Raw genomic sequence first — 14,784 nt, forward strand, 5'->3', positions numbered from 1 at the left:
CATTGGAAGCAGACGCTCAAACTTCCTACTGAATCTGTCCAAATATTCTGAAAACTAGTATTTACTGAATCAAACACACAAACACAGGTCCTCCAAATGTGCACTGTAAGGGCGGCGTAATTTTTAGTCTGTTTCCCACCGAGCGCGTACCATCTGTTTTATTTCAGAGGCAATCTGGTCTGAGCGAAGCCACGAGGGGATCGAACAGAGGGTGAAATGGAGCAGTTTTATCTATGTTGCGTTCTGACATATGAAGCGGTTCATATTCGGGGGAAGAGGCGAGTGCTCAGAATTACTGTTCTTATTCCCAAGATACCTGCTTAGTGTTTAAAAAGCAGCATTTCCACACCGATCTTAGACCTGCTCCTTATTGTGAGGAAGACGCGTTGCACATTTGTAATATGGTTTAATGACATTGGATCAGTTTCATTTGTGCGGTACTTTAAATGCACAACAGCAGTGTGGAAAAAACTGCTTTACAAACTTGGAGAGTGGAGAAAGTGTTGGATGACTAGAGGATTTAGAGAAAAAGGTGAACCATAAACTGTATTTTTTCATTTCGTCGTCATTTGCAGAATTTATTTATATACTACTCAAACAAATTAAAGGAACACTTTGGAAACACATGAGACTGCAATGGGGGAACAAATTATGCTAGATATCTGCACTGATATGGACTGGGTAAAACTGCTACATCATTTTATAGAACTTAAAATTATTAACCTGCAGAGCCCTGAATTCAAAGACGCACTGAAAATCAGTGAAAAACTGATGCAGCAGACTGGTCCATTTTGCAAAAATTTCATTGCAGCAACTTAAAAAGGTACTTGTCCCCTGTGCGCTTGTATGCATGCTCTTAATGAGGTGATGGATGGTGTCCTCTGGGATCTCTTCCCAGATCATGAGTGATTGGATGACCCTAAACATGAAGACCCAGAGGTTTTCTATTGGATTTAGGTCAGGCGAGCGTTAAGGGACGGTCAATGTTATCAATTCCTGTATCCTCCAAGCGTTGTCGTGCACCAGGAGGAACCCTGGACCCACTGCTCCAGTGTAGGGTTTGACTGTGGGTCCAAGGCTTTGATCCTCACACCTCCTGGCAGTTAGGGTGATGTTGCCTATGGATATCCCTTCCCAGACCATCATGGACCATAGCACCAAACTGTTCATGCTGAACGATGTTACGTGCAGCATCGCATTCTCCACGCCTTCTCCAGACCCCTTCACGTCTGTCACATGTGCTCAGGGTGAACCTGCTCTCTTCTGTGAAAAGCACAGGGTGCCAGTGTTGGAACTGCCAACCTCGTGAAGTCTCTTTTTGGTTGTTTGGTCCGAAATATTCACACCAGTGGCCTTCTGTAGGGTTCTGGCAGTGTTCATCCTGTTCCACCTTGTACAAAGAAGTCGATACCGGCCCTGCTGATGGGTTAAGGGCCTTCTGTGGCCCTGTCCAGCTCTCCTGAAACGATTGTCTCCTGGAATCTCCCACGTGTGGTTGACCAGATCAATACCCCAGAACTTTAACTGACTTGAGCATCTTGTTTCGAAGTGTTTCGGACTCTCTGATTGGCCAGAAAATTGATCTGTCAGCCATAGTTTGAGTTAGTCGTTATTAGTTGATGTGTTCAGTTTGGTGTTCGATGTGCTGTTTTGACTTTCATTCCCTCATCCCTCCCCTCCACCGTGTCCCCAGCTTTCCAAATCCAGAACTGGTTTCTAACAACATTTCATCATCATAATGCGCCATGAAATCAATGGTCCGTCCCTCATTCCCTCCCCCCCTTCTTCTCCCTCTCTTCCTTCCCTAACAGCTGCAACAGTACCAACAGGCTTTTGTCCAGCAACAACAGCAGCATCAGCAACATCATCAACAACATCCACAGCAGCAGCAGCATCATCCTGCTCAGCAGCCTCTCCCCTATATGTCTTCCCCTCTTGAGTTCCAGATCCCTCTGGGTTCCTACAATGCGACCACACCCACCACAGGAACTGGAGCTGGTACTTGCCAGATGGGGGGGCCATCTCCTGTAGATCCCTCATACACTAACCCCAGGTAATGTCCTTTGAATCTGTTTGTGGAAGTGAAATTAGATTGGTTTCCTTCTACATGTGAGAGTATTTCCCTTCTTTCCATTTTTAAGCATATAGAAAGTTTTTATGTGATGTGAAAATGGGATTTACATTAATCATCTGTATGTTGAAGATGGATGCAAGCACCGTGACCTCAGCCGTTTGTTCTCACTTCAGCATTGGGTTTTTTCAGTCCTATCGGTTGTTTGGAAAACGCATGCAGTTTGTGAAGTCTTAGAAATATCTGATTGGTATTGTCTCTAACGTGGTCTGTTTGCTGTCCCCTCTCTGCCGTAGGAACCCTCTGCTGTCCACAGATGGGGTCACCCCTCCTTTGCAGAGCTGCAGCAGTGCAGTCAGCAACCCTCCCGATATGTCAGGCTGGAACCCTTTCGGAGAGGACAACTTTTCTAAATTGACCGAGGAGGAGCTGCTTGACCGGGAATTTGACATGCTCAGAGCAAGCAAGTGAACTCTAACGTTTTAACTCTTTTGTCATTTCAAGAAAAGAAAGAAAAGAGGTGATTGTTTGAAAAGTGTTGCCGTAGACGGAGAAATTTTCTGTAAACATTTCAGCTCCTCGTTAATGTCTTTTTCAGATAAAGGGAAAAATCTGGCATGTGAACCACATGATTGTGTATCACCGTGTTTATTTAGCTTTTTAACCAGATGGAGAATAAACATTTTTCTGTTGTTAAAATAGCAGATTTTGGGCATTGTGCTCTTACTGAGTGTATTCTCAGAGCTGTGGGAGTCTGTACATATTTGAGGGAACATTTATCAGTAACACCCACAATCATATGCAAGAATATTTAATTTCAAAACTACTTCTATCACCTCGTAGCTGTAGATATCTAATTGTGATCTTTTATGTACAGAAAAGCCAGCGGAGAGGACAACGAGCGTGGAAACTGACCGACCGCCGCCTGCCGCAGCCAAGCCCCTTCCTCCAGAGGATCTCTTCGGCTCAGTCCCATTTGTGGCCAACGCAGGCAAGTCTTAGAGGAGTCTCTACCGTGAGGACCCAACACTGTGGAGCCACCTGCCTCCCCCAGTCTGTCCTCTTCCTGCCCCCCCCCCCCCCCCCCCCCCCCCCCCCCAATCCCAGTCTTCTCCCCTCACCTGACCTCTGGTCAGAAGCTCCTATGCCACAAGGACCCAGCAGTGGGCCATTTAAAACCAATGATCAGCCAGATTTGTGTTGTTTCCTAATGTTAGTTGGAAGATTTAGATGCACTTATGCTGTCATTATGAATCATATTATTAATAATAATAATGATTTTAAAAAAGCAAATTGCAGCTTTTGCTCCTCCTGTGGTTAAAATAGGAAGCGAAGGAGTAGCAGGTGTGTCGATGCATTCAATGCAGTGAAGTTTAACAGAAGGCTTATTAATGAAAATATGTCCCGTTGGAACAAACCTTTATGCAAGTCAGATGGAAGTCCACTCATAAACACGTCTCTCTCCACGCGGCTGGAGCAAGGTACTAACACAGAACAGTCAGAGGTATGTGCTCATTGTGAGGCACTTTGGATTAAATTACACTTTGAATAAAAGTGCATTAAAAAAGTTTGGTGAGAATCAAAAACTTCTGTGTCCAGCTTGGACAAGAGCTGGATGAAATTGCTGTTTAAAAGCAATATGAAATGTCACGTGGTTGGTACTACAAAGGGCTGAGTGATGTTTAAATGTCAGTTATTTAGTTTCTGACTGGTGAATAAATGAATACAAAGGCCATCTAATTAAAAGAATTTCAGGAGTCATAAGAATATTTTTTTCTTCGTGGTGTTAAATTTTGCAGCAAATTCATTATAGCACCATTTGAATTTAACAGTATTACAGTCGTCTTATTAAAGCGGGTTATTCGGTGTTCAGCCAAACGCTTGAGCTGCTTTCGGACTTTTGCAGTTCCTTCGACTCTGACAGGAAGTCGCACCTTTCTGCATGTCTGCACTTCAGGAATGAGGCCATAAAGTTTACAGACAACTCCAGCACAAGAGGAGCCTTTAGTGACGTTGGTGTTTGCTGTGGCAGCACTGACAACTTGTATATTTACAAATAAACAGATAAATAAAATTAGAGTAAAACACAGAGACATTGGTCCAGGCTTTAAGAACCTGATTTGGACTCATCAGGTCAAATATTGTCATTTTTCTGACTTCAGAGCCGAGTTGGAGCATTTCCGTAGTTTGCTAATAAAATGGAAAAACGGGCACACACTAACTATTGCATTGGCAAAATGAGAGAGCTAAATAACGGTTGTCATCACTGTGAAGTCCAGCTGCGTTCCTGGGAAGATCCATAGATTTAAACCAGTCCTGTACATCAAAGAGTCACTCACAGTGAGGCAGTGAAGGACAGTATTACTGCGTAGTAAATTACAACCCCCACAGCTCCTTCCTTGGTCTGTCTTTTCTAAGTTTTTCTATTCAACTCAGTTTTCATCAGAAAGGAAGAAAAAAAGCTCTGATTGTTGGAACTCTTTGGTCCGAAAGCGTCTGTTTTACTCGCAGCTTTGTAAACATGTTTTATTTTGCATGATTTACCATATCGGAGAGTTGGTGCTATATATTTGGTGTTAGGGACTGAAACATGTAGCTGAGATGATCTCACACCCATCTTTCAGCTCCTGTATTATTACGACGTCTGTCGAACCATCGCTCAGCCCTGGTACTAACAAACTCCACTTTGAGGAGGGGAAAAAAGCAAACTTGAACTTCCAAAGTTATGGCTCGTTGCCGTTTGTTTACATGGCGATACTGTCGCCCCTGCGCGGCCATTGAAACTGCAAAGATTCCTCACACGTTGCACAATAGTTTTCCCGAAGCCTCAAATGTTCTTCACATGTGGAGTGAGCACTTTACTGTGGAGGCCGACGTCATAACCTGATGATTAGTTCTTCTGATTTGGCTTCATTAACCAGACTGCTTGTGGTTCACCCCCCCTCCCCTTCTTCCCTAACACAGATCACAGCCTTGTTAAAGCAATGTGAATATCTGAGCGCAGTATTTCTACATTTATCACATCTGTGGCAGCAATAAGCTTCTGTGCCTCTGTACTCTTCCTGCTCCTTAAATGTGAATTGATTAATGTTTTGATAGGTGATTTAGACATGCTGTTTATAATTAATGGAATATATTTAATGATTAATCCTGAAACATTTTATTTTCTAAAGGAGAGTGAGTGTTTTTTTTCTTTTCTCTCTCTCTACAGTAAATTCATCTCAAACACGCAGGCTTAATGCAAATCCATCTTAGAGTAGATTAAGACAAGATGACAATGCAATATAACCCTATAAGCACTTGAATGTAAGTGTGGAAATATTTTATCGTCTTCACTTATTACTTAAGGAATATAAAAATCTATACAAGTTCAAATTGGATAAAACGAAAAACCAAAAAAGAAGCCAAAAAACAAGAAAAGGGACTCTTGTACCGAGCTGATGCAGAACCCACTTTGTTGGGACTCATTCCTTCAGGCTGGCATGAAAAAATTTGCAGCAAATTTTGGAGCAGCCTCTTCGCTCGTGTTTGTGCCATCAGTTGGTTAGTTTAGTGTTTTGTTGTTTTAAAGCCCGCTGCCGACTTTAAAAACCGGATCGGGTCAGGTTTTATTTTCCGTGATTCGATATCGGGCTCCAGCTCCACCTGCTGGTCCCCTGCAGCTCTGCTTCTGAGCGTTAAACCCTAATAAATATCCAGTTTGTGATTTAAGTGTTTCTGGTGTTGGCGACTTGTACTTGTGCCTGCTGCCAGACGGTGGGGAAGTTGATTTTAATCCTCTTTGATGACCAACAGCTGACAGTATTTTTATTTAATTTTTTTAACAAAGGAACTACATTTTATAAAAAGACCAGTGTGCTGATTTACTTTACAGGAACTTCCATAAAATCTGACTTTAACTCTATCAAGCGCGGATAACAGGGTGCCCGTCGTAACCCTTAAAGATCTCTGAGTAACTTTATGAGGTCGAATCAGAAAATGTGTTATTGGCCTTCCCCGTACCCGATGTCACGGCGGATTACGACATGTTATAGGTAATCTTAACCTTTAAGTGACTAATTTATCCGCTAAAATGAGCGAGTGTGGTTACGTAAAAGGATTTCTTTGAAAAACTTTCCTTTATCCATGACAGATTTACTCTGTTTTCATGCAGTTAATTTACCTGCTTAGAAAATTATAGTGGATACAAAAACTTGGATGGTTAATGAAAGGATGTGGGGTTTTTTTTTTTCTTTCTTTGCCACAACAATGGACCAAACAAGTGATTAAAGTAGATCCCACTCATATAAAGGATGATGATTTTGATAGGGAGCTGCCACAGCTCGACTTGACTCTAACTTTCGTTATTGTTTTAATAGTTTTATGTTGAATACAACTGGCTGATGGCACATTCTCTTGTTTAAATGTTGATTTTTGGTCAAAAATTGAGGAAATTTTGATTTATTCTTTTTTTTTATTTGTTTTATTCTTTCTTTTTATATATATTTGAATCCATACAATCCTAAAGGGCTGTATGTTTGTTGATCCTCACTGTGCTGCTGTTTATCCGCCTTAGGTCAGCAAGTGAGCATTTCCCTTGGCACTCATCCGTGCACACATGAACCATATCACATTGTAATGAATATAGTTGGTGGTAATTTGTGTTTAGCTGAAGGTAAGTTTGGAGTTAAAGCTGCTTGATGCTTCTGTTCCACCTCATTTTTCCGCTCATGTCACTGCCTGCCTTTACTGGGGCCTTTTTTTGGAAAAACTGCTTCATTTAAGTTTTGGTTTTTATTTTTTTAATTATTTGTTTTATTTGTTTACTTTCTTTTCATTCTTCATTTAGTGAGACAGCCATTCTCAGAAACATCTTGTTCATGTGTATTGGTGGATGGGTCTATAGCTCGGACAAGCGAACCATCAGAGCCAAAAACAAGTGAAAGGGACAGTCAGTGTTATTAATGCACTTTATTTTATTTTGAAAGTGCAGCAAAACAGGAAGTACTGTCCCAGGATCTGTAGGATGATGTTGTTTTATATTGTTTACATTTGCAACTTTTCTGTGCTCTTTCCTCTCTGTCTTGGGGCGATGTTTCCCCCCCTTTGTTACTATATTTTTGTTTTATTTTTTGTTAGCCTTAAATCATGCAGATGTGTTAGGAAGCCTCCAATAAGATGACTAAAACTATTGGATTATTTTTTTTTTTTTAAACTTTAATTCTCATTAGAAGTGTTGGAAAAATGTCACAGCTCTTCAGCTTTAGTTGACTCCAGCAGTTCCTGGTACCTCTCCTGCAGAAAGACAACAACCCATAGATCAGTAGTTTTCTTGTTTTTGCAGCAGACTATGTAAAAGGTCCTGTATCATACTGTGAGTGTGAATGTACTTCTTTATAGAATGTTACTGATGAATAAAAAACATCCAAAATCAATACTCACTTTGGTTCCTTTTTTATCCTTAAAGAGAAGCTTAGAGTCTCTCCACCACTACACCACGAGCAAGATGTTCCTGATGTTAGGATGGCTGTCTTAAGTGTCGCCCCGTCTAGCTCGAACTGAAAGCTGAGCATGTTTGAGATGCTGTGCAACGGCTGGTTGGCAAAACAGAGTGTGAAACAGAAGCAGCGACGCATGTGTCCTTCACTCGCTTGGTTAAGGGTGTATTTCTGCAACCTTTGGCAACAAAGACATTTTCAAGTCTCCTACATGCATTTTGGCTGCAGTTCTCCTGTTAAATCGATGAATCTTCCATATAAAGGGGTAGATGTGAATCTGACTTTGCCCCTATGCCTAGTTTGCTGGAAACCCGATGGAGATTAAAGCTCTGAACATGGTGAGTTCAGTGTGGTTAATCCTTGTTTGCAGGTTTAGTTCTGGACAAACTTTCATGTTCTCGTCATTTCCTTCTGTCTGTGGTGGAATTTTGACCATATTTGGATATCAGTCTATCAGGATGCTGTGAGTAAAACTATACAGCAAAGATTTATCAAAGAGGCTTTGAATATGCTGCAGTTCACGATGGACGATCCAGCAGTGCACACGCACGCTTTCATTTGTCAATCAAGCCCCCTTTCTCATTGTGTCGTAGCCCCTCTTACCAGAGATGCGAGGAAGGAGTTGAGACCACAGGTATATCAACTATTATTACAACTTGCTGAAGTTCCTTCGCCCCAACCCTGATTCTGTGGTTTGGAAGAACCCAGAAAGGGCTTTTTGAAGCAAAGTAAATACTTTTTAGAAGTATCTTTGTCCCCCGTTAGTGGGGGGAAAAGCAAATTCTGACAGCAATGATGATTTAGATCTCACAGGCCTGAAGCGATGTCAGTTAAATACGACGCGTCGCACAACTGATTCATAAAATATTTTTTTTCCTTAATTTCATTGCTTCAGGTGTAACAGGTGCTCATCGTGTTTTCTGTTTAGGGTCAATTTTAATTTGGCGTGATGCAAAGTGATGAGTTGCACAAACAAGTTTTCATCTTGAATGACTGAAACAAGATCAAAAGGACAAGATTTGTATATTCCACCTCTGAGGCACACCTGTACAAACACTGCACCTGTTCATCCTCCTACAGCCGCCTCTCCTCCCTCATCTAAATGCATGTAGGAATCGACACGGTGTACTGGATAGAGGAGGCGTTCCAGACCATCCAGCAGCTACAGTTTTACAGACACGTCCCTCTCCAAAATCGTTAACCTGAACCCTGCAGGATAAAATGCAATGTGGGCGTTCCCGTTTGGCTCGCCGTCGCTGGGTTCACCTCTCGGCGGCCTCGTCAAATCAATCTGTGCTCGGCGGCGGTTGTTCGGCGAGGGAACAGACTTCTGTAAGCCCCTGCTGCTCTCGCTCATTTCTAACAGATTTTATCTCCCGTCACACAAGAGAACAATCACACGCATGTTTTCGCCACTTATTTGTATCTTTAAGAGATCAGACGCAGCCTGTAATCCTTCAGAATCTCCCCCCACCCCACCGGAGAAACACAAAACAAATCCGCGTGGCTCTGACATCTTCTCTCATGATTAAAGATGTTTCTATTGTTTGGCGGGATCGCCTCATTCCGGGAGGTGAGCATGATTACAAGTTCTAATCCGGGTGGGCCGAGCAGATGCAGAGCAGCTCGGACTTCTTATCTTTGAGTGCTGCCTTGTTTGATTTATCGGCAGCAAAGCTTTTGGCTGATCCGCCGTCACGTCCTGCCAGTTTGGACGCTTGGTTTCCATTTTCATGTTCGCAGCAGGGGGTCGTTCTCTTTTTCTCTTTTTCCCAGCGTTCCTCTAATAGGGAACAATGAATTGGCTCATTGTATATGGCACCGTTTATCTTCAATACAATTGGAGACTATCCACTCGCTAATTAGGATAATTTCTAAGTTGCCATTATGCAAATCTCTTGGACATAAATTTACACACTGAAGGCAGAAATTTTTCCTCCAAATGCCAAAATACATGTAAGAATTTCCAAAAATGCAGAGTTTAAATAAGAGAACAAAGCTTCCTTTTTCAAGTCTAAAGGGACGCTCGCAGCTTAAATCTCTAAACTTTAAAAGTAATTCTGTGAATCTTGAAAAGCTGCTCGTCTTATTTCCCCGGCCTCTAAGCTCGCTCTTCTTATGGCAGGATCAGAGATGAGAAGTCGGAGCAGCTTTTAGACCATATTGACTTTTGCGATTGCACTTCTGCTTCAGTATAAGGCAAACTTTTGGGCATTTGTTTGTGTGGGGAGGTTGGCGTATAAGCCGAGTAATCCTGGGTAATGCCTCCATAATACAGCGGTCGAAGAAGCAGCGGAAGGCATCAGGACTCGGTCTGTCACTTATCATTGACTTTTGATTTTAGCAAAATTGAATCAGTTGTTGTTTCACAAAAACAACAATCAGTTTTCACCCATTTGGATACATTTAAACAGTTTTCCTGCAAAATTCAAAATGCGTTCACACGGTGATTCAGGTGTAATGTGGACAACAGGAGGCAGAGCTCAAACACCAGTGCAGCACAGACTGGAGCTCTTAAACAAGACAGCTCTGATATCAGCTCTTCAGAGGGCACCGCCGGCCAGAGTGAGCTGAAGGTTGGTAACAACGATGGATGGAAGCAGTCTGAGAGGCGGCGGACGAAGACGAGAAGGAAAGATCGATTTCGGACCAAAATAGTTTTTCTACATAGAAATGAAAAGAAAAGGAGGAACTGTAGAGCATTAGACTCAGACTGCCTGAGTGTCACTCATACAAGCGACTCACTCCGTGTTTTCATGTGTTCGGCGTAACCTTAAAATGATGTTGGATAAGAAAAATGTGAAACCAGAGCGCCTCGGCATTTACAACAACTTCAGGAGATAATCTACATGAAATTTTAACAGCTGCCTCATTTAAGCTCAGTTTTTTTTTAAAAACTTTAACCTCTCCAAGACACGGGTAAAAACTATGAATCTCCCTTTGGGATCAATAAAATTATTCTTATGAGTCACAGCCAAAATATTTCACTTTGTAGAGGAACAGAAACTGGCATTGAGACCCTGGATGCCTGCTCTGTGGAATTCACTGGGTAAAACGTTTAGGGGTCTCGACAGCATGTGGGATGGATGCTGCTCAGTCATATGAAAAAATCTTTTATGACCTGCGTTCTGATACCAGCCTCGTCTTCTGCCTGCGAGTCCTCCTGTGTCAAAATCATTTTCTAATGTAGGCATGTTAAACCTGCTGCCAGCTGGGAGATGTCACCGATTTTCTATAAAATAGCTCTTTTATGTTAACGTTGCACAGGAGTTTTGGGGGATTGGTCCTGATCTGATTTCTTTCTTTGTTTTTGTCGAGACACACGAGTAGCAAAGACTTGAGTTACACATCCTGCAGTGTTATTATTCTGACTGGTTTTGTGTGATCTGAAGTCATTGCAGGTTTGTGAGGTTTTCTAAATGGAAAACTGAGTTTTGTTTTTGGAGAGATCAGAAAAGGGTTGGATGCCTTCAAGAAATCTGACTTGGCAGTTGTTAAAACTATCAAACATCTGGAAGGATCAGGGGTTAACATCTGTATTATCTGTGTTTTGTTTCTGCAGGTACCAGTGCGCAGAAGGCCGAGCCGACCAGCGAGGAGGTCGGCGTTCCTGAACCTGCTGAGAGTCTGCAGCCGACCCACAAGGAGCACAAACCGAGCAGGAAGACCAACTGCAGGCCTGGCGACGAGTCCGACAGCGACTTCGAGTCTGACCCTCCTTCACCTAAGAGCAGCGAGGACGAAGAACCGGAGGAAGAGGAGGCGTTGAACAGCGAGCATGGTGAAGACACCGAGCCAGAGAATTTTGGACAGAGGCCTTTGCTGATGGACTCTGAGGAGGAGGGAGAGGAGGATGAAGACAAACACAGCTCAGATTCAGACTATGATGCCAGCAGGGTGAAGAACCGCTCAAAGAAACCTGCAGGAGCTAAAGGAGCGACTGCTGCCACCAGGAGTCCTCCTGGGATGGCTCTGATCACGCCCCCAGAGTCCCCTGGTGGAGTGAGAGCTGTGGAGCCTGTGGATGTTTTTGGTGCCGTGCCCTTTGTCGGAGGAGCTTCACCTGTGGAACCTCCAGAGGTCACAGATATCTTCACTAAAGCGCCTTTCAAGGTCGGCCATGAGCAGCAGGCGGCAGACGAGTTTGACGTTTTTACCAAAGCGCCGTTCAGCCGGAACCTCTCGAGGTCGAGCAGGAGTGGCGGTGACGTCCCCATGGGCCAAACGCCGCCAGTTTCTCCTGAGGGCATCGATGTTTTTGGCTTCTCTCCCTTCCAGCCAAGCCCCACCGCCCAACCTCCCACCACCTCCAGAAGTGCCGAAGACATCTTCCGGACGCCCTTCGAGGAGTCGGCGAGTCCTCAGCAGCAGAGGCTGAAGCAGCGCAGCCTTCAGAAGCTGTCATCCCGCCAGCGGAAGACCAAACAGGAAGCCACGGCTGGGGGCAGCAACGGCAAGCGGCACCACGGCACACCGACGGGAGGGCGCAAGACTAACAAGCCGACCTATCGCACGCCCGAACGAGTCCGCAGACACAAGAAGGTCGGCCGCAGAGACTCGCAGAGCAGCAACGAGTTCCTCAGCACCTCTGACTCTAAGGAGAACATCAGTGTGGATATAACGATGGCCGAGGGAGCGTCTCTGCCGGTGGACGACGCCCTTTTAGACCCGTTTGGAGCCAAACCCTTCCACCCTCAGGACGGCGGCCGACACAGCCAGTACCAAGGCCTCAGCGACGGAAAAGGCGACATCAGCACGGCCAACGGTAAGTCCTGGACGGGCTCTCTGCACGGAGAGAGCCGAATCATGGATGACTTCGGGGCGGTGCCCTTCACAGAACTGGTCATCCACAGTGGACCTCAGCAGCAGGCGGCGCCCTCACAGCCGCTGGACCTCGACCCCTTCGGAGCCGCACCTTTCCCCTCAAAGCAGTGACTCCACCTGCGTCTTCCCGCTCTGTCGGCTGCTTTCCTTTTCTTGGTTTGGGATCATTTTTAACCAACAAGCTAAAACTTTTTTCTAAGAGCGTTTTAATACACCAGAGTCTGGATAACAAACCCTGTGGAGTGCGAGTGGCGTTTCCACATATCCTTCAGCTGCACATGTTTTTGAAAAGCCTTTAATGCTGCATCTGAACGCTGTTTGGAACCAAAAGAAAAATGTGATTCTGAGCTTCGCGTTCGACCGCTCGTCTTGCTGTGAAAAGCTCTCTCCGGCCCGCCTTCTGATCTGCCGACATGTTTTTGTTTTTAGCACCACGAAGCCTTACCTGAGCTCGGCTCTGCCTTGCTTCATAGTACCTCGGAAACCACGACGCCGTCAGCCTCGCGCGTCTTTTGAAATCATTTGGGAGTTTTCCTGAACCTCTTAGTTCTGTCTTTATTAGATTCTTCTCTATGCATAATGTCACAGTAGTCTTTATGCAGCTAAATGTGGGTGTGGTTTGTGATGCATTAGAAGGGATTGAATCTTGTTCTTCTTCTTGGAGCTCTTAATTGGGTCAGGTTTTAATTTAGGATCTTAACTCTTTTTTTTCTAGCAGTAAGAACTCTAATTGTTTTTTATTTTTTTTAAGTAAGTTACAACTCAACATTTCTCTGTTAGAAATAAAACACACAAAGCCACGTTAGAGGACTAGTTTAGGATTTATGAGCCCTGCAGAAGCTGTACCGCTGTTTTCCCAGCATTGTCAATGACCTCGGCATTTTACGTCATCGGGAATTTCACCGTTGGTAAACTGATAGGTTTGCAGGTTTAGTGTGAACAAGTCCCATGAAAGAACTAAAGCCAGTCAAGTGTTTCAAGTAATTTTCGCTCCAACCCCAAAGTTTGTAGCTGTTACAGGTGCATGTGAGACTGGCTCACATTAGCTGCTCTGTGAAGGTGCTTGTTGTACATTTGTATATTTAAAAGTAGCGTAAAAGCTTTAAAATTGACTAAAAATGTCACCAGAATGTGAAGAAATAACTGCTATGACAAAAAGGACTTTGTTGTGCAGAAGCGATATCAACTGAAGTTGAATTAGAGCCGGGCTATACTTTCATGTAATACCAATCAGCACCACAAGATGGTGCCGTGAGTCAATGTACCAGAATTAAAATGTAAAAACCTCTTGAGAAAATTGGGGGTATGAATTAAGAAGAAAGGGTGAAATAACAGTGCGACTTCAGATAAACCCGACTTGTTTCTCTTGGGTTTTCATTTAACCCCGTCTGTGAGCGCAGCCCCACTCAAACCAGTTTTTACCAGTTTGAGAGCAGTAGTTTGGTGTTTGAACAGTACGGTTTTTCTTTCCAAGCTTTAAATAATTCATATTTAGAGGCGCTGCTTTAAAGCTCATCTTTATAGCCAGGAGGCATAAAAAAATTAGAAAACAGCACACGATTAGTTTGTTTTTCAGGCTAGGAGTGGAACTTTTGGTTATTTTGTAGCCGTTTGATAATTAAAACTGTCCTTTATGTTTAAAGAAATAAAATCCCACATAAAAATCTTAACTGGTTAAAATAGTTTTCATACAGTACATGTTTTTGTGCTGACTGATTTATGGTGCTGACCAACAAGTTATTTTGCCTGCTTCACCATCATATGTGGATAATTCCTGTAAATGAGCTTATGGAGTAGATTTAACTATAAATACAGAAAGAAGAGTGGCATGGAACTTTTTCCGCCTCCTTAAAATATCAGACTGCTCTTTTAAAAGCAAAATTCCTCATGGCGTTTTATTAAGGACCCTACAGTAATACAGGCCGGGGAGCAGATTCAGACTGTGAGGGAAAAACGATGCGTTGGATGATTCGATGTTTGGTTCTGCAGTGAGCGTAGTACTCATGGCAGCAGGACTCTGTATGTGGGACAGGTTTTATTGGTTTATCGAGCTCTGATTACTTGCGTCACGGTTTCATGTCTTGATGGGATTTGTTCAGTTTGGTTTTTTGCCTTTGCATTCATAAAGGGCAAAACATGTTATTCAGGTTTTTGTTTCTTGATGAAATCTTCCTTAAACAACTTTGTGCTTCTTCATCGACCGCCTTAAACACTGCATTTAGCTCCACCACCGTTGGCACATTTGTTTGAATGAAACCAGCAGCCTGCTCTGTTCTTTTTTTACACCAGTTGAACCATTTCATACGACCGCTCCCATCTTTGTTTTTTTCACCAGGGTAAGTCTTGTATTGTATTTATCATGCTATACTGCTGTTGGACGCAATAAATAAAGTTTCATCTCAAACATCTGGA

At 43.4% G+C, this 14,784-nt stretch overlaps 1 protein-coding gene across 1 annotated transcript in view; it reads left to right on the forward strand.

Annotated features, from left to right (window-relative positions):
* Window positions 1-14,780, forward strand: part of bmp2k (BMP2 inducible kinase) — a 56,800-nt gene extending 42,020 nt beyond the window's left edge. Inside the window, exons 13-16 of the mRNA XM_085476388.1 lie at window positions 1,812-2,053; window positions 2,368-2,534; window positions 2,949-3,062; window positions 11,111-14,780. Of these exons, the coding sequence (XP_085332514.1) occupies window positions 1,812-2,053; window positions 2,368-2,534; window positions 2,949-3,062; window positions 11,111-12,483 (1,896 nt within the window). The 3' untranslated portion in view covers window positions 12,484-14,780. The remainder of the gene's footprint in view (window positions 1-1,811; window positions 2,054-2,367; window positions 2,535-2,948; window positions 3,063-11,110) is intronic.
* Window positions 14,781-14,784: the final 4 nt, after the last annotated feature.

This window comes from Copadichromis virginalis, linkage group LG12, assembly GCF_057382275.1.
Source record: "Copadichromis virginalis isolate Kocher_CV1m ecotype Utaka linkage group LG12, C_Virginalis_male_GT1.1, whole genome shotgun sequence".
Classification (NCBI taxonomy): Eukaryota; Metazoa; Chordata; class Actinopteri; order Cichliformes; family Cichlidae; genus Copadichromis; species Copadichromis virginalis.